Source organism: Mobula birostris, chromosome X (assembly GCF_030028105.1).
Source record: "Mobula birostris isolate sMobBir1 chromosome X, sMobBir1.hap1, whole genome shotgun sequence".
Classification (NCBI taxonomy): domain Eukaryota; kingdom Metazoa; phylum Chordata; class Chondrichthyes; order Myliobatiformes; family Myliobatidae; genus Mobula; species Mobula birostris.
In genome coordinates, this window is record NC_092402.1 from 1,361,502 (window position 1) to 1,379,423 (window position 17,922).

At 48.4% G+C, this 17,922-nt stretch overlaps 1 protein-coding gene across 1 annotated transcript in view; it reads right to left on the bottom strand.

Annotated features, from left to right (window-relative positions):
* The window catches only part of psmc3ip (PSMC3 interacting protein), a 53,051-nt gene that overhangs the window by 9,662 nt on the left and 25,467 nt on the right, over positions 1-17,922 (bottom strand). The window contains exons 3-4 of the mRNA XM_072249618.1: positions 11,894-12,005; positions 8,807-8,952 (exon numbers count right to left, since the gene is read on the bottom strand). Coding sequence (XP_072105719.1) covers positions 8,807-8,952; positions 11,894-12,005 — 258 coding nt within the window. The remainder of the gene's footprint in view (positions 1-8,806; positions 8,953-11,893; positions 12,006-17,922) is intronic.

The following is a 17,922-nucleotide window of genomic DNA, read 5'->3' on the forward strand; positions in this document are numbered from 1 at the left end:
CGGTCACGGGGAGAAGGTACAAACAGAGAGCGGTGGGGGATCGAACCTGGGTCGCCAGCACTGTAACATTCAGAGATTACGTTATCTCGCCGCTTCTATTGTTCTGTTCCGATTACACCACAAGACACAGGAGCAGAGTTAGGCCATTCAGCCCATTGAGTCTGCTCCCCCATTCCATCACAGCTGATTTATTACCCCTCTCAACCCCATTCTGCTGCCTTCTCCCTGTGAGCTTTGGCACGCAGACTAATCAGGAACCTATCAACCTCTGCTTTAAACACTACTGTGAAATTTGTTGTGTGTCAGCAGTACGCTGCAATATATAAAAACTGTTAATTACAGTAAGCAAATACATCTACTTTAAAAATTAAGTAAGTAGTCCAATTGTTCACAGGTTCAATGTCCATTTAGAAATCGGATGGCAGAGGGGAAGAAGCTGTTCCTGAATCGTTGAGTGTGTGTCTTCAGGCTCCCGTACCTCCTCCCTGATGGCAGAGGGGAAGAAGCTGTTCCTGAATCGCTGAGTGTGTGTCTGCAGGCTCCTGTACCTCCTCCCTGATGGCAGAAGGGAAGAAGCTGTTCCTGAATCGTTGAGTGTGTGTCTTCAGGCCCCTGTACCTCCTCCCTGATGGTAGTAATGAGAAGAGGGCACGCCCTGGGTGATGAGGGTCCGTAATGATGGACGCCGCCTTTTGTGGTACCACTCCTCGAAGATGTCCTGGGCACTCTGGAGGCTGGTACCCATGAAGGACCTGGCTGTTTACAGCCCTCTGCAGCTGACTTCTATCCTGTGCAGGAGCCCACACCAGACGGCGATGCAACCAGTTGGAAAGCTCTCCACAGCACATCTCTAGAAATCTGCCACCGTCTCGGGTGACATACCACACATCTCCTCAAACTCAAAATGGAACAGAGCTGCTGTCATGTCTTCTTTGTAAATGACTCGATATGTTGGGCCCAGGACAGGTCCTCAGAGATGCTGACACCCAGGAACTTGAAATTGCTCACTCTTTCCACTTCAATACCCTCCTGGTGTGTGTTCTCTCGTCTTACCCTTTCTGAAGTCCACAATCAGTTCTTGGGTCTTACTGGCGTTGAGTGCCAGGTTGATACTGCAGCACCACTCAACCAGCTGATCTATCTCACTCCTGCACGCCTTCTCGTCACCGTCTGAAATTCAGCTAACAATGGCTGTGTTGTCAGCAATTTTATAGATGGTGTTTGAGCTGTGCCTAGCCACACAGCCATGGGTGTAGAGAGAGAAGAGCAATGGGCTAAGCACGCATCCTTGACTTCACTTATCAGGATTGAAATCCACCTGCCACTGATCAATAGTATCCTGCATTCAATCAACCCCGTCTCCTATTACCAAGTGATTTTTATATCCAGTTTGCCAATGTGATTTGGAACCTTTTGGATCACCTGGGACTTCAAAGGTCTCACTGGAGGGCCATCTCTGGAGGGAGGAGCTGAACAATGACGCCGGAGGGCAACTTCTTCCAGTTCTTCTGCGAAACAGATTAAATGAATCTCTTTAATGCTTCTTCTTTCCTTTTCAAGGAGGCTGGGGTTCTGTGGGAGTCCGTGATCTACAGCTGGACTCAAAACTGCAGTTCTTCACGCTCCTAGAACATGCTGGGCGGGCCGGCGTTTTTGATATCGCTAGGGGAAGCCTGGAAGGTGTGCGCTTCTGTGGTGTGGCTGTGCAGACGATCCGATTCCTCACCGGTGTCGCGAGAGGTCAGAACGTCGAGATTGTGGGAGAGAGATAGAGACAGAGACAGACAGGGGGAGAGGGGGGGAGAGGGGGGGAGAGGGGGGGAGAGGGGGGGAGAGGGGGGGAGAGGGGGGGAGAGGGGGGGAGAGGGGGGGAGAGGGGGGGAGAGGGGGGGAGAGGGGGAGAGGGGGAGAGGGGGAGAGGGGGAGAGGGGGAGAGGGGGAGAGGGGGAGAGGGGGAGAGGGGGAGAGAGGGAGAGGGAGAGAGGGAGAGAGGGAGAGAGGGAGAGAGGGAGAGAGGGAGAGACAGAGACAGGAACAGAGAGAAAGAGAGGGAGGGGAGAGAGAGGGAGGGAGGGGAGAGAGAGGGAGGGAGGGGAGAGAGAGGGAGGGAGGAGGGAGAGAGGGAGGGAGGAGGGAGAGAGGGAGGGAGGAGGGAGAGGGGACGCGCGCACACACACACACATACACAGGCATGTCAAACTGTTGGGTGAACAGTGGTTTTGGTGAACTCTGGATCATGGTCCCCTTTGGGACTTTGCTATTGCTTGCATGGGCTGATGCTTTTGCTGAGGCAGGTGAGAGAAGGGTTGAATCTGCTGGTGTGTGGGAAGGGAGGGGGGCTTTGGTGTCCTAACATTTTACTGTCATTCATTCTTTGGGGTTTTTCTTCTGTTTCGAGGATGTCAGTGAAGAGTAAGAACGGCAGGTTGTACACTGTATACATTCTCTGATATTAAATAGAACCGTTGACCCATTAGATTACGTCATCTGCATTGCCCTCATCAACACATTTGGTTACCTCTCCGAAAAATTAAATCAAACTGGTCAGACGGGATCTTTCCCTGTAATAAATTCACACAGACGATCTTTGACCAATTCCCAGGCAGATTAATCCTGATCCTCAGAGTATTTCTCCCCCCCCCCCCCCCAAATAACTTCTCTGCCAAGTATGGGCAGCACCATAGTGTAGTGGTTAGCACAACATTTTACAGTCCCGGTGACCCGAGTTCGATTCCCATCGCATGGTCATGTAGTGGTTAACACAACGATTTACAGTACCAGTGACCTGGGTTCGATTCCCATCACACAGTATTGTAGTGGTTAACACAACGTTTTACAGTCCCAGTCACCCGGGTTCGATTCCCATCACACGGTAGTGTAGTGGTTAACACAACGTTTTACAGTCCCAGTGACCCGGGTTCGATTCCCATCACACGGTAATGTAGTGGTTAACACAACGTTTTACAGTACCAGTGACCCGGGTTCGATTCCCATCACACGGTAATGTAGTGGTTAACACAACGTTTTACAGTACCAGTGACCCGGGTTCGATTCCCATCACACGGTAGTGTAGTGGTTAACACAACGTTTTACAGTCCCAGTGACCCAGGTTCGATTCCCACCGCTGTCTGTAATTCTCTCGGTAGAATGTGAGGGTTTCCTCAGGATGCTCTTGTTCCAAAGACGTACCAGTTGGTAGGTTAAACGGTCATTGTAAACTGTCCCGTGATGCAGTTTTGGTCCCCTAATCTGAGGAAAGACATCCTTGCCATAGAGGGAGTACAAAGAGGGTTCACCAGATTGATTCCTGGGATGGCAGGACTTCCATATGAAGAAAGACTGGATGAACTGGGCTTGTACTCGTTGGAATTTAGAAGATTGAGGGGGGATCTGATTGAAACGTATAAGATCCTAAAGGGATTGGACAGGCTAGATGCAGGAAGATTGTTCCCGATGTTGGGGAAGTCCAGAACGAGGGGCCACAGTTTGAGGATAGAGGGGAAGCCTTTTAGGACCGAGATGAGGAAAAACTTCTTCACACAGAGAGTGGTGAATCTGTGGAATCCTCTGCCACAGGAAACAGTTGAGGCCAGTTCATTGGCTATATTTAAGAGGGAGTTAGATATGGCCCTTGTGGCTACGGGGGTCAGGGGGTATGGAGGGAAGGCTGGGGCAGGGTTCTGAGTTGGATGATCAGCCATGATCATAATAAATGGCGGTGCAGGTTCGAAGGGCCGAATGGCCTACTCCTGCACCTATTATGTTTCTATGTGATTTAGGTGAGGGTTAAAATCTGAGGCTGCTGTGCGATGTCGCTCGAAGTATGTTAGACAGACTGGCCTGTAAGTACTTGGCTTATCCCAGCTGAGCACCTTGCTGTCTTCAAATGTACTGACCATGCTCGTAGCCCTTAAGAGAGTTATAAATCTGTTCAGGCCATGTAATTTTCTCCCACGCCTCACATTGCAGCCTTGGACACATCTCATCAAACCCTGGGGATTTATCCACCTCTCACGAAACAGTCCACAACCTTGCCGTGGTTTGCTGTCTTTTGTGTCTCAGTGACCTGGAGAGCTACGTCGGCTGGAGTCAGGGCCTTGTGCTTCGGCTCTTGGGAGGGTCACCCATGCCAAACCAGTCAAAGGGTAGAGGTCAGACTAAGAGAGGTCCACTGGTCCTCCTGGTTTGGAGGGTTCAGCTCTGGGCCAACAACCCTGACTGGTCAAACAAAATTATTACGGAATTAGCAATGAGGAATCTTTCTGTGTGTGTGTGCGACGGTATTCCTGAGTCTCCATCATGTGGAAACCAAGAGGAAACATGCTGAAGGAAACTCTGAACAGCCCCAGAGATGGAGGACCTTCACTGCTGTCCTAAACACCAGAGATGTCAAGGGGGGTAACACACACACAAAACACAGTATTGCTCCATACTTCGGGAGGAGTACAAAAGGATGTGGCACAGATTAGATGGGACAAGAGGACAGACTTCTTTGCTGCATTGTTGTACGACTCTGTGATACATGGGTTTATTTTGACAAACTGGTTTATTGCCGTCAAATTGATGGCGCACGATGGAAAAACTTTGTTTTGGGCGCCATACACACATCGGCGAGATAAAACAAGGGAAAACAACAACAGAAAGCACAAAAAAAGTGTTGGGTTCCAGAGAAAGTGCCGTACAGGTGGATAAAAGGCAAAAGAGGTAGCTGAAGAGGCTGTGGAGACATTATGGAATGGAAAATTGCGAAGTCACTTCACTCTTCAAGAAGAAAGGGAGGCAGAAGAAAGGAAATTATAGGCCAGTTAGTCTGACCTCAGTGGTTGAGAAAATGTTTGAAATAATGATTCAGTTTAATTTCAGGGAGTGTATACAGTATACAACCTGGAATTCTTACTCTTCACAGAGGTACACAAAACAGGAAATCCCAAAGAATGGGTGACAGTAGTATCAGTACCCCAAAGACCCCCCCCCCATGCACAAGCGGGAGCATCGCCCCCCCCCCACAGAGTAGAAGAACCACTCCCCCTCCCTCACCATGCAAGCAATAGCAAATGTCCCATAATCGAGAGTCCATCAAAAATTACAGTCCATCACACAGCACCTTGGTATCTCAGACGGTCTCCCTCTCTCTCACCAGCGAGGGAAAGAGAAATCGCTCCTGCAACAACACCCAGATGTTGGAGTCGACTGTTAAAGACCCTGAAAGTTGCCTCACAGGTGGATAGGGTAGTTAAGAAAGCTTATGGGGTGTTAGCTTTCATAAGTCGAGGGATAGAGTTTAAGAGTTGTGAGGTAATGATGCAGCTCTATAAAACTCTGGTTAGGCCACACTTGGAGTAGTGTCCAGTTCTGGTTGCCTCACTATACGAAGAATGTGGAAGCATTGGAAAGGGTACAGAGGAGATTTACCAGGATGCTGCCTGGTTTAGAGAGTATGCATTATGATTAGAGATTAAGAGAGCTAGGGCTTTACTCTTTGGAGAGGAGGAGGATGAGAGGAGACATGATAGAGGTGTACAAGATAATAAGAGGAATAGATAGAGTGGATAGCCAGCGCCTCTTCCCCAGGGCACCACTGCTCAATACAAGAGGACATGGCTTTAAGGTAAGGGGTGGGAAGTTCAAGGGGGATATTAGAGGAAGGTTTTTTACTCAGAGAGTGGTTGGTGCGTGGAATGCACTGCCTGAGTCAGTGGTGGAGGCAGATACACTGGTGAAATTTAAGAGACTACTAGACAGGTATATGGAGGAATTTAAGGTGGGGGGTTATATGGGAGGCAGGGTTTGAGGGTCGGCACAACATTGTGGGCCGAAGGGCCTGTACTATTCTATGTTCTACGTGGTTTTGGGGTACTTGGAGGCACATGATGAAATAAGCCAACGTCAGCGTGGTTTCCTTAAGGGAAAACCTTGCCTGTCTAATCTGTTGGAATCCTTTGAGGCAGGACAGACAAAGGCAAGCCGGTGGATGTTGCGTACTTGGATGTTCAGAAAGTCTCTGACCAGGGCGCAGTGGTAGCTGGAGCGTTCTGGAACGCATCTGGCACACCTTTTTAACAAGCTGATTAATTAGGTGCCGCCCAGGGTGATTTGAGTCTCTCTGGAGTTTACAAAGAACGTAAAAAAAAATCCAGTGAGTGGATTTAACAACGCAAACACGAGGAAATCTGCAGATGCTGGAATTTCAAGCAACACACAACTTTTCAAGCAACAGCAACTTTTATGTGTGTTGCAGTGGATTTAACAAGATGTTTTCGCCCACGGAACGGCCGCTCGCTGGATGTTTTTTCTTTGCTTTTGGCACCATTCTTTGTAAACTCCAGAGTCAGTTGTGCGTAAAAATCCCAGAAGATCAGCAGTTTCTGAGTTACTCAAATCACCCTAATTAACTAGCTTGCTTATTTCGGCGTTTTTCTTAAAGATGTGCCAGACGCGTTCCAGAGAGCTCTGGCTACCACCGCACCCCTGCCTCTGACAAGGTGCCGCACATGAGGCCGCGTAACGAGATCAGAGCCCAATCAGGAAAGATATCAGCACGAGTGGAAGACTGGGTGACCTGCAGAAGGCAAAGAGTCGGAATAAAGGGGAAATATTCCGGATGGCTGCCGGTGACGAGTGATGTTCCACAGGAGTCTGTGTTAGAACCACTCCTTTTCACATTATTTGTCAGTGATTTGGATGAGGGAATTGATGGCCTGTGGTCGAGTTTGCGGGCGATACAGAAACAGGCAGAGGGGCAGATAATGCTGGGGTAGCAGCGTGTCTGCAGAAGGACTTAGATTGGGGGAATGGGCAAAGAAGTGGCAGGTGGAAATACAGCATCGGGTGTGTGTGGTCCTGCACTTTGATACAAGGAATAAAAGCACAAGTCTGTTTAGAAAGTTCAGAAATCAGAGCTGCAGAGAGACTTGGGAGTCCTAAGGTTAACTTGCAGGTTTAGTCACTGGTGTTACATACTTCATGGATATCTTGTGACTGTCTGTGGTCACATGATGTAATCTGCCCGCCGATGTGAGGTCACGTGATGACCTGTTCTCACTCGGTATATAAGTGTAGACCCCTGGTGACGCAGTTACTTTCCAGTTAGATCGCCAGTCAGATACTCCGCTACGCTGCTTATTAATCTCATGACGCAGTATAGTTTTAAAACAGAGTTTTACTTTCTATTGTAAGGTACAGAAGTGCTGGGCTGGCAGTTTGACCAATAGCTGCCAGATTTGTTGACGTACCTTTTCAGTAGTATTGGAGAGTGAAGACGGGAAACTGAAGGAGTCGTTCGACGGTTTTTGGAGAATCGACCGTTATTGAATTCGTTCAAGCAAGATTGATCTGCATGAGATAACCTCTGCTAAAAGCAGCAGAAAAGGTTGTGCAGTATCTAGTCTACGGAGGAAAAAGGTCAGTGCCTTTAAACCATTTTATTTCCGTTGTTGTGAATCCTGCGGGCAAGGCAGGTTCCGGCTGGGATCAGCTGTGATGTCATGCCTTCGAGGAATTCTTTACTTCGGGAAAGTCTCTCCTAATTAACTAATCTCTTGGACCTTCGAATTTACCATTCTAAGAACTGTGTTTGAATTTACCACTTTAAGAACTGTTTTCACATTTACCGCTTTGAGAACGAGTACCGAGTGGCGTTTTGTTAAATGGCCGCATAGCAGTTTACTTCTGGTTAAGATGCCTCGTTCGTTTATCTTTTTTATATTGAGCAGAGTTTAATAAATGTTTGATTGTTTTTATAAAGCCTGACTCAATTCTATATTCATTGTTGCCAGTCACGTGACAGTGGCAAGGGAGGCAAATGCAATGATAGCTTTTGTTTTGAGAGGACTAGAATAGGATGTCAGGCTGAGGCTTTGTAAGACACTGGTGAGGCCTCACTTGGAGTATTGTGAGCAACTTTGGGCCCCTTATCGTTCAGGCATAGGAGGGGGCCTGGAGGCAATTCAGAATGATCCCAGGAATGAAGGGGTTAACAGGGGAGTGTTTGATGGCTCTGGGCCTGCACTCACTGGAGTTTAGAAGAACGGGGGTGGGGGGGGGGGAATCTCATTGAAACTTATTGAATATTGAAATGTCTAGGTAGATTGAACGTCTGGTGGATGTTCTTCACAAACTGGGGGAGTCTAGGACCAGAGGGCACGGCCTCCGAATAGAGGGACGTCCACTTAGAACAGAGACGAGACTTTCTTTAGTCAGAGGGTGGTGAATCTGTGGAATTCATTGCACAGACAGCTGTGGAGGCCCGGTCATTGGGTGTATTTGAAGCACAGACTGACAGGTTCTTGATCAGTCAGGGTGTGCAGGAGAATGGGGTTGAGCGGGTTAATAAATCAGCCATGATGGAATGGCAGAGCAGACTTGATGGGCCAATTGGCCCTAATTCTGCTCCTGTGTCTTATACGGTATAAAGCCAGATGTGGTTGACTATGAGATCAAGACTCCACCTTATCATGCAATGTAATCTCTTCTCTCTTTTTCCATTCCTCATTCCGGCTTCCCTCCCACCCCTTCTCCTCTCCTCGCCTACCTACCACCTCCCCCTGCTGACCCCTCCTCCATCCCTTTCTCCCACAGTCCACTCCCCTCTCCTATGAGATTCCCTCTTCACCAATCCCCTCCCAGCTTCCTTACCACCAAGGTTAGGCCCACAGGCCGGCTGCCACTCTTTAAAGGGGAGGCTGGGGGCGGGTGGGGAGGGAGCTCGACCTGATCTCTCATCCTCCTGTCAACTGGAACTCACTCGTGGCCAGCAAAGATATTTTAAAAACAACTTAACCTAGATCCCCCAGAATAACATCTTCACCTGCTCCTTCTCCTCTGGGGTCACGTGATTGCTCGTAGATTTGATCTTCTGCAGCCTCGCCTGGTAAGATGCACATTCTTGCTTTAAGGTTGCAATTTCTGCTGACATCTCTTCAGTCGTCATCGAATTACTGAGCACCTTAAGTTCTAATCCGGACAGAAAATAGGTTAACGTCCATCTCCATCTCATAAGGTAGACGTAAGTGTACAGGTATACCCAAGTACATCATACAGTACGGAACAGACACAGCCTGTACATCGAAGATCCCACTAAAATCCAGCTACACAATAACCACAACCCAAGATACGTGCTTTGTTCAGTGTGTACTGCCTTGGGATTTTGAGATGAAAGTGCACAGTTCAATATCCTTTCCATGTGAAAGTGGACGCCCTTGTCAGAAACACTTTGTGCGTCTCTGAAACCTGTTGGTTTTTTGTTTTGAAGTGGTGAGAGGGGAGTGGATCTTACTGGAGAAGATTCAACAGGACAGGATTGATGAGTTACCTGGAAAACCATGGCTTAGTTAGGGACAGTCAGTGCCGCTGTGTGGGGCAGGTCATGAGTAACTACAGTTTACATGGACATCTAGAGGCCGAACGAGTATGTCAAGAGGCCCAGTATGTCAGCACCACTTGAGATCCTCAGCAAGCTGGAAAATTCAATACAGAATTGGCTCTGTGATGGAAGACGGGTGTGGGCGGCGACAGGAGAGGGGTGTGGGGGGGGTTGACGAGAGATGGCAGACTTTTTTTAAACATGTAGAGTTTAAGTGTGATAAATGTGAGGGGATGCATTTTGAGGAGATTAACGAGGACAGATCCCAAGCCCGGAGAGGAGGAGGGCTGAGTGTGGGGGGTGAGCAACGCCTGCCCCGTAAAAACTCAGAGCCACAGAAATGCTGAAGTCCCCATCTCTGGGAGAGGAACAAAGTCGTGTAGTGAAAGCAGAAGTTAACCTTCGGCTCAGGACAGACAGAGGGCTTTGGCGAGCTGCTGACAGCTGCCTTTGTCCCAGAAGGAGTTAAAGGCTTAAGAGAAAGAGGATTGGGACCAGGACACGTACCAGGAATAGCAGGAACAGCAGCACCATGGTGCGTCAGGGGGTTCATAGGTGTCTAATTAGTCATGGTGTCAAGGGTTACGGGGAGAGGGATAATATATCAGCATGGATGAGTGGTAGAGCAGACGCAATGGGCCTAATCCAGCATCGTATGTTCTCCCCAGATAAGATGCCTGAACTTGGTGGCAGAGACAGATAACGTGGTTAAGAAAGAAGTTGGGATGGCTGGCAGGGCACTGAGTACAGGAGCAGGCGGGTTATGCTCCTACTTTATAACAACGATGGAGGACAGCGTACAATTCTGGAAAATTAAGAAAGAAGAATAAAATGAGGGTGCAGAGGAGATTCATGATGACGTTGCCCGAGATGGAGCAATGTAATTCATTACTGTATTCAGAGATTGAGTGGAACCAGACCCTCCGGCCCTTTGAGCTGCTCAGCCTAGCAACCCACTGATTTAACCCTGGCCAAATCACGAGACGGATACAATGACCAATTAACCTACCAACCTCCAGAGGCTTCGGAGTGTGGGAGGAAACCGGAGACTCCGGAGGAAACCCACGGGAAGGAACGGACACACTTGCTCACAGACGACACAGGAATTGAACTCTGACCACCCCGAGCTGGCATTGCGTCGCCCTAACCCTTACATTACCACGGAGCCCCAGTAATGGGAGACCGGAGGAAGTGAAGAGAGGGCATGAGGGGCAGAGATGGGATAGCCTGAGAGGATCTGTTCCTCCCAGACAGGAATGTGATGAGGGGCCAGAGGTTCAGAGAGGATCGAAGGAAGTCGTTCATCACCTGGACGAAATACCTCCACAAGCACTTCAATCACCCGGGGATCGAAGGCTACAAGCCATGTGTTGGAAGGTGGGATAAAATGCTGACGGGAGCCCACTGGACAGTGCAGCCCAGACCGCCGGTTACATGCGTCAACCCCGCTGGCTGATGAGGAACCACCTCCCCCATTCCTTCTGTTCAGACCGCTTCACATTCCAGATATTTCCAACAGCACGCCCCCCCCCCCCAGCCTTCTTTCTAACGACGGTCCCAGTCCCTCTCACCGATCCAAGTGATCCAACTGTGCTCCTTCCCCCACATGAATCACTTCTGAAAATCTTTGCTGACTCTTCTCTGATGTCTGGTCAGGGGGAAATAAAATTGAAGGCAGTACACAGCTTCCGCCACCAGGGGTCAGGCAGCTGCTTTATAAAGAAATACCGCGACTTGACAAGACCTTCCGATCCAATGCCACCTGTTTTCAAAGAGGGGTAATCCACCCTTCGGACTATGTACCTGCCTGCTCTTATTCCCGACGGACAATCCCACACCTGATTTTATTCCCGACGTTACTTACAGACAATCCTGCATCTGTTTTTATTCCCCACGTTACCTACGGACAATCCTACACCCGCTTTTATTCCTGATAAATCACTGATTAAATATAATCACCGTTTCCCCCCCCTCCGGATAATCACTGATTAAATATAATCACTGTCCCCCCTCCCGGATAATCACTGATTAAATATAATCACCGTTTCCCCCCCCCTCCGGATAATCACTGATTAAATATAATCACTGTCCCCCCCTCCGGATAATCACTGATTAAATATAATCACCGTTTCCCCCCCCTCCGGATAATCACTGATTAAATATAATCACTGTCCCCCCTCCCGGATAATCACTGATTAAATATAATCACCGTTTCCCCCCCTCTGGATAATCACTGATTAAATATAATCACCATTCCCCCCCCTCTGGATAATCACTGATTAAATATAATCACTGTCCCCCCTCCCGGATAATCACTGATTAAATATAATCACTGTCCCCCCACCGGATAATCACTGATTAAATATAATCACCGTTTCCCCCCCTCTGGATAATCACTGATTAAATAAAATCACCGTTTCCCCCCCTCTGGATAATCACTGATTAAATATAATCACTGTATGTGAGCAAAGGGGGGAAATCTCCCCAGGTTTGTATTGGCTCTGACACAGACATCCCATTGCCCCTTCCCACCTGCTTCCATCTGTCGGCAGCTCTGCTGAACGCCCTGGAACTTCTCGCTCAGCTCTCGGATCTGGTTATCGAGTGCCTTCAGGTCGGCTTCACCCACCGCCGTAAATTGACCCTAAACAGAATCAGACCGGACAAGAGTCAAACCACTGGGGAAACTGACAACCAGTTACTCGGTGCCGAGGATGGGGAACGAGCCGATGGCTGGCCATGGGGAACCAGCCGCTGATTTTTGACCGATTCAAGCACAGGGCCAGGTTGGGAAGGCTGGGGACGGGCCGATCGAGGCAGCGGGGGCCAGGTCTGACAGCGCATCGAAGCGGCGGGGCCTGACTGGGAAGGTCAGGGTGTTGGGGTCAGAGGCAAGGGACGGGCAGGTTTTTGCAACTTCAGCCGACGGAAGGTGGAAGAGAGCGTGTCCGGGGTGGGGTGGGCGATTTGATATTGCTGGCTGCTTTACTGAGGCAGTGAGAAGCGTAGACAGAGTCCTCGGAGGGGAGGAGGGAGAAGGGAGGATGTTTGGGGTAGGTGAGGGTCTTTATTCATGCTGAGGAAGCGAGGGATATAGACAGAGTCCGTGGAGAGGAGAAGGGAGAATATTTGGGGTAGGTGAGGGTCTTAGATCGGGCTGAGGTAGTGAGGGGTATAGACAGAGTCCGTGGAGGGAAGAAGGGAGAATGTCTGGGGTAGGTGAGGGTCTTTATTCATGCTGAGGCAGTGAGGGGTACAGACAGAGTCCGTGGGAGAAGGGAGGATGTAGGTGAGGGTCTTTGATCGTGCTGGGGCAGAGCCTGTGGAGGGGAGAAGGGAGAATGTCTGGGTAGGTGAGGGTCATTCCATACCAAGGCACAATGGATCCAGATTGGATGTTTTCTATGGTATGTCAATAGAACTGGTGTGGGTCGATGGGGACATGCCGAGTTCCTTTTGCCTCCTGAGGAAGCAGAGAGCTTTTCTGGCTGTGGTATCCTCGGGAGGAAAAGGGAGGCAGATGCCAGGTGTTGGCAGTGGTGATCAAGTGGATCCTTTGAGTAAATTTGGTGCTGTCAGGGACAGCGAAGATGGTAATCTAAGATTACAGCAGGATCAAGAACTTTGGAAGTGGGACAAGGAATGGCAGAGGGTTTGAGCTACAAGGACATCTTTCCTGTCACATCGGAGGCAAAGGAAGTCTTTATCGATATAAACTCAAGAGGGATAAAGGAGGTAAACCGTCACAGTCCTTTTCCCCAGGGGAGGGGAGTCGAAAACTAGAAGACAGATTTAAGGTGAGAGGAGAAAGATTCGAAGGGGGATACAATGGAAAACACTTTCTTAGAGGGTGGTGGGTAGATGCAATAATCTGTCAGAGAAAGCTGTAAAGGTGGGTCCAATTACAACATTTAACAGGAAACCAAAGAAAACTTTTGGCACAATGGCCTCACAAATCAAAGTACGTGTCCAGGAAATGGGATGTTATGTTGAAGCTGTATAAAATGCTAATTTGGAGTATTGTGTGCAGATCTGGTCACCTATCTACAGGAAAGATGTAAATAAGGTTGAAGGAGTACAGAGAAAATTTACAAGTACGATGCCAATTCTGGAGGACCTGAGTTATAAGTATTGAATAGGTTTGAACTTTATTCCTCGAAACACAAGATTAAGGGGAGATACGAGGGGTATATGATGATTATGAAGACATGTAGTCCTCTTTCATTGTATTTTAGTAATGCATGCATGTATTGATACGGTATATAGCAAGCAGATTTTTCCACTGAGGTTGGGTGGGACTACAAACAGAGGTCATTGGTTAAATGTGAAAGATGAAAAGTTTAAGGGGCACACGAGGGCAAACTTCTTCACTCAGAGGGCCATGAGCTGCCGACACAAATGGGGGAAAAAGATTCCGATAGCCCTCTCAGAGAAAACCCAAGTTTGTTCGACCTTTCCTAATAGCTAAGACTCTCTAATGCAGGCAGCGCCCTGGTAAACCTCCTCTGCACCCTCTCCAAAGCTTTCCCATCGCAACCAGAGGTGCGCACAATATTCCAGGCACAAACTAATCATAGCCCGAAGAGACCGAAAGTTCGAAGTCAAAGTGGAGTTTATTGTCATCTGCACAAGAGCAACGAAAAACCTACTTTCAAGAGCGTCACAGGCAAATAGAATCAAACAGCATTCACAAGAAAGAAATTATACACAATTAAATCAGAAACGTCCGTTTTAGGTTGCGGGATCTAAGTGGTCACAGTGTTGCTAAAACGTAGTGATTAGGGTTGCCTTGGTTTGTTCAACAGCCAAACAAGACCTTAAGACATAGCAGAAGAATTAGGCCATTTGGCTCATCAAACCTGGCCTGCCATTCTATCACAGCTGATTTATTATCCCTCTCAATCCTCATTCTCTGATAATCGCTGACACCCTGACTAATCAAGAACCGACCAAGCTTCATTTTAAATATACTCAGTGACTTGGTCTCCACATCCATCTGTGGCAATGGATTCCATAGATTCACCACCTTCTAGCTAAAGAAATTCCTCCTCATCTCTGTTCTAAATGGACGTCCTTCTGTTATGTGGCTGTGTCCTCTGGTACTAGACTCCCCCACTATAGGAAACACCCTCTCCACATCCAGTCTATCTGTGCTCTCTGGTCCTAGACTCCCTCACCATAGGAAACACCCTCTCCACATCCACTCTATATGTGTCCTCTGGTCCTGGACTCCCCCACTATAGGAAACACCCTCTCCACATCCACTCTATCTGTGTCCTCTGGTCCTAGACTCCCCCACCATAGGAAACATCCTCTCCACATCCACTCTATCTGTGCTCTCTGGTCCTAGACTCCCTCACTATAGGAAACATCCTCTCCACATCCACTCTATCTGTGTCCTCTGGTCCCAGACTCCCCCACTACAGGAAACATCCTCTCCACATCCACTCTATCTGTGCCCTCTGGTCCTAGACTCCCCCCACTATAGGAAACATCCTCTCCACATCCACTCTATCTGTGCCCTCTGGTCCTAGCCTCCCCCACTACAGGAAACATCCTCTCCACATCCACTCTATCTGTGTCCTCTGGTCCTAGACTCCCCCACTACAGGAAACATCCTCTCCACATCCACTCTATCTGGGCCTTTTAACGTACCATCGGTTTCAATCAGATATACCCCCCACCCCTCATTCTTCTGAACTCCAGTGAGTACAGGCTGTGAGTTACCAAATGTTCCACAAACATTAGCAAAAGGATGAACTGAAGTAACTGTTCCAGAACCTGGGCTGCACTTCAGGCTTCTGCACCTCTCCCCTGATTGCAGCTGTGAGAAGACGTGGGAAAGCAGATGTGGGGACCTTTGACAAGGCAGCGCTCTGGCAGACACTAACAGTGGGGAGCGACGTTCCAGCACAGAAAACTACTTTCATAGAACAGAGAACAGTACAGCACAGGAACAGGCCGTTCGGCCCAAGATGTTGTGCCGAACCAGCTGAAAGAGCAAAACACTCATCCCTCCTCCCTACACCACGTCCATGTCCCTCCATCCTGACGAAGGGTCTCGGCCCAAAACGACGACTGCACCTCTTCCTATAGATGCTGCCTGGCCTGCTGCGTTCACCAGCAACTTTGATGTGTGTCATTATTTACTGTAACCGTGCAAGCCCATGATGCTTATTCCTGCCTTGATCTCAGTAGACAACTAGATATTGAAGGTAATTCACACGAAGACTACATCTGCAGCATGCTACCACCCACACTGGACTCCCTATAATTCGCTTACCGACAGAACCGGTCTATCGATGACGCCACCGCCACAGCTGTCTGGGCTGGCGTTTAAACTGACCAAACAACGGGACAGCAAAAGGCTCCAGCGCCCTGGAGAGAGGAGTGAACATTGCAGACAGCAAGCGAAAATCGCCCCTTGAAACCATAGAAACTACAGCAGAGAAACAGGCCTTTTGGCCCTTCTTGGCTATGCCGAACCATTTTCTGCCTAGTCCCACTGACCTGCACACGGACCATATCCCTCCATACACCTCCCATCCATGTATCTGTCCAATTTATTCTTAAATGTTAAAAAAGAACCCGCATTTACCACCTCGTCTGGCAGCTCATTCCATACTCCCACCACTCTCTGTGTGAAGAAGCCCCCCCAATGTTCCCTTTAATCTTTTCCTCCCTCACCCTTAACCCATGTCCTCTGTTTTTTTTTCTCCCCTGGCCTCAGTGGAAAAAGCCTGCTCGCGTTCACTCTATCTTGACTCCGATCTGGGCCAGCGTTTAAATTGTAGAATTTGTCGAATGCCAGTGTGATCAGCTTGTGGTTGAACCCGCGAGGGGAGAAACTGTTCTGGATTGGTCTTTGCGTAATGAACCTGTTTTGACGAGGGAGCTTAATGTGAAGGAACACTTGGGAGGCAGTGGTGATGGACTTCACCCTGCAATTCGAGAGGGAGAAGCTGAAGTCAGATGCATCAGTGTAAGGGAATTACAGAGGCATGAGGAGCCGACAGAGTTGAATGGGAAAGAACACTGGCAGGGATGATGGCACAGCAGCAATGGCTGGAATTTCTGGGAGCAAGTTGGAAGGCGTGGGATAGATACATCCTGAAGAGGAAGTGGCGTTCCATAGGCAAAATGATACAACCGTGGCTCACAAGAGAAGTCAAAGCCAATATAATAGCCAAAGAGAGGGCATATAATAGAGCAAAAATTAGTGGGAAGTTGGAGGATTGGGAAGCTTTTAAACCCAACAAAAGGTAGAAACAGGATGATTTGGCAGATAAATGCGTGGCTAAGAAGAGGGTGCAGGGGGCAGGGCTTCAGGTTCTTGGATCATTGGGATCTCTTCTGGGGGAGGTATGACCTTTTCAAAAGTGACAGGTTGCACCTGAACCCAAAAGGGACCAATATTCTCAGGGCAGGTTTGTTAGAGCTATTGGGGAGGGTTTAAACTAACTTGGCAGGAGGGTGGGAACCGCAGTGAAGGGGCTCAGGATAGGCCGGATGGTAAAAAAGTTAAGATAGCGTGAGGTCAGATTGTCAGGAAGGGCAGGCATGTGATGGGACTTAGTTGCAGCCAACAGGCTGAGTATCAAATCATTATCAGAAAGGATAGCAAATTCGGTACTCAAGGTATTGTATCTAAATGCGCGTAGTATAAGAAAGAAAGTGGATGATCTTGTTGCAATATTACAGATTGTCAAGTATGATGTTGTGGCCATCACAGAATCGTGGCTGAAGGATGGTTGTAGTTGGCAGCTGAATGTCCAAGGTTACCCGTTATATCAGAGGGATAGGAAGGTAGGCAGAGGGGGTGGCATGGCTCTGCTGGTAAAGAATGGCATCAGATCAGTAGAAAGATGTGACATAGGATTGGAAGATGTTGAATCCTTGTGGGTTGAGTTGAGAAACTGCAAGGGTAAAGGGACGTTGATGGCAGTTATATACAGGCCTCCCAACAGTGGCAGGGATGTGAACCACGGGTTACAACAGGAAATAGAAAAGACAAGTCAAATGGGCAATGTTATGATAGTTATGGGAGATTTTAACATGCAGGTCAATTGGGAAAATCAGGTTGGTAATGGATCTCAAGAGAGTGAGTTTGTTGAATGCCTAAGAGATAGTTTTTTTTAGAGCAGTTTGTCGTTGAGCCTACTAGGGGACCAGTTATACTGGATTGGGTGTTATGTAATGAACCGGAGGTGATTAGGGAGCTTAAGGTAAAAGAACCCTTAGAAACCAGTTATCACAACATGGTTGTGTTCAACTTGAAATTTGAGAGGGAGAAAGTAAAGCCTGATTTAGCAGTATTTCAGTGGAGTAAAGGAAATTACAGTGGTATGAGAGAGGAGTTGGCCAAAGTAAATTGGAAGGAGCTGCTGGCAGGGATGTCAGCAGAGCAGCAAAGGCCTGTGTTTCTGGGAAAAATGAGAAAAGTGCAGGACATGTGTATTCCAAAAATGAAGAAATACTCAAATGGTAAAATAGTACAACCGTGGCTGACAAAGGGAAGTCAAAGCTGTTGTAAAAGCAAAAGAAAGGGCAGACAACAAAGC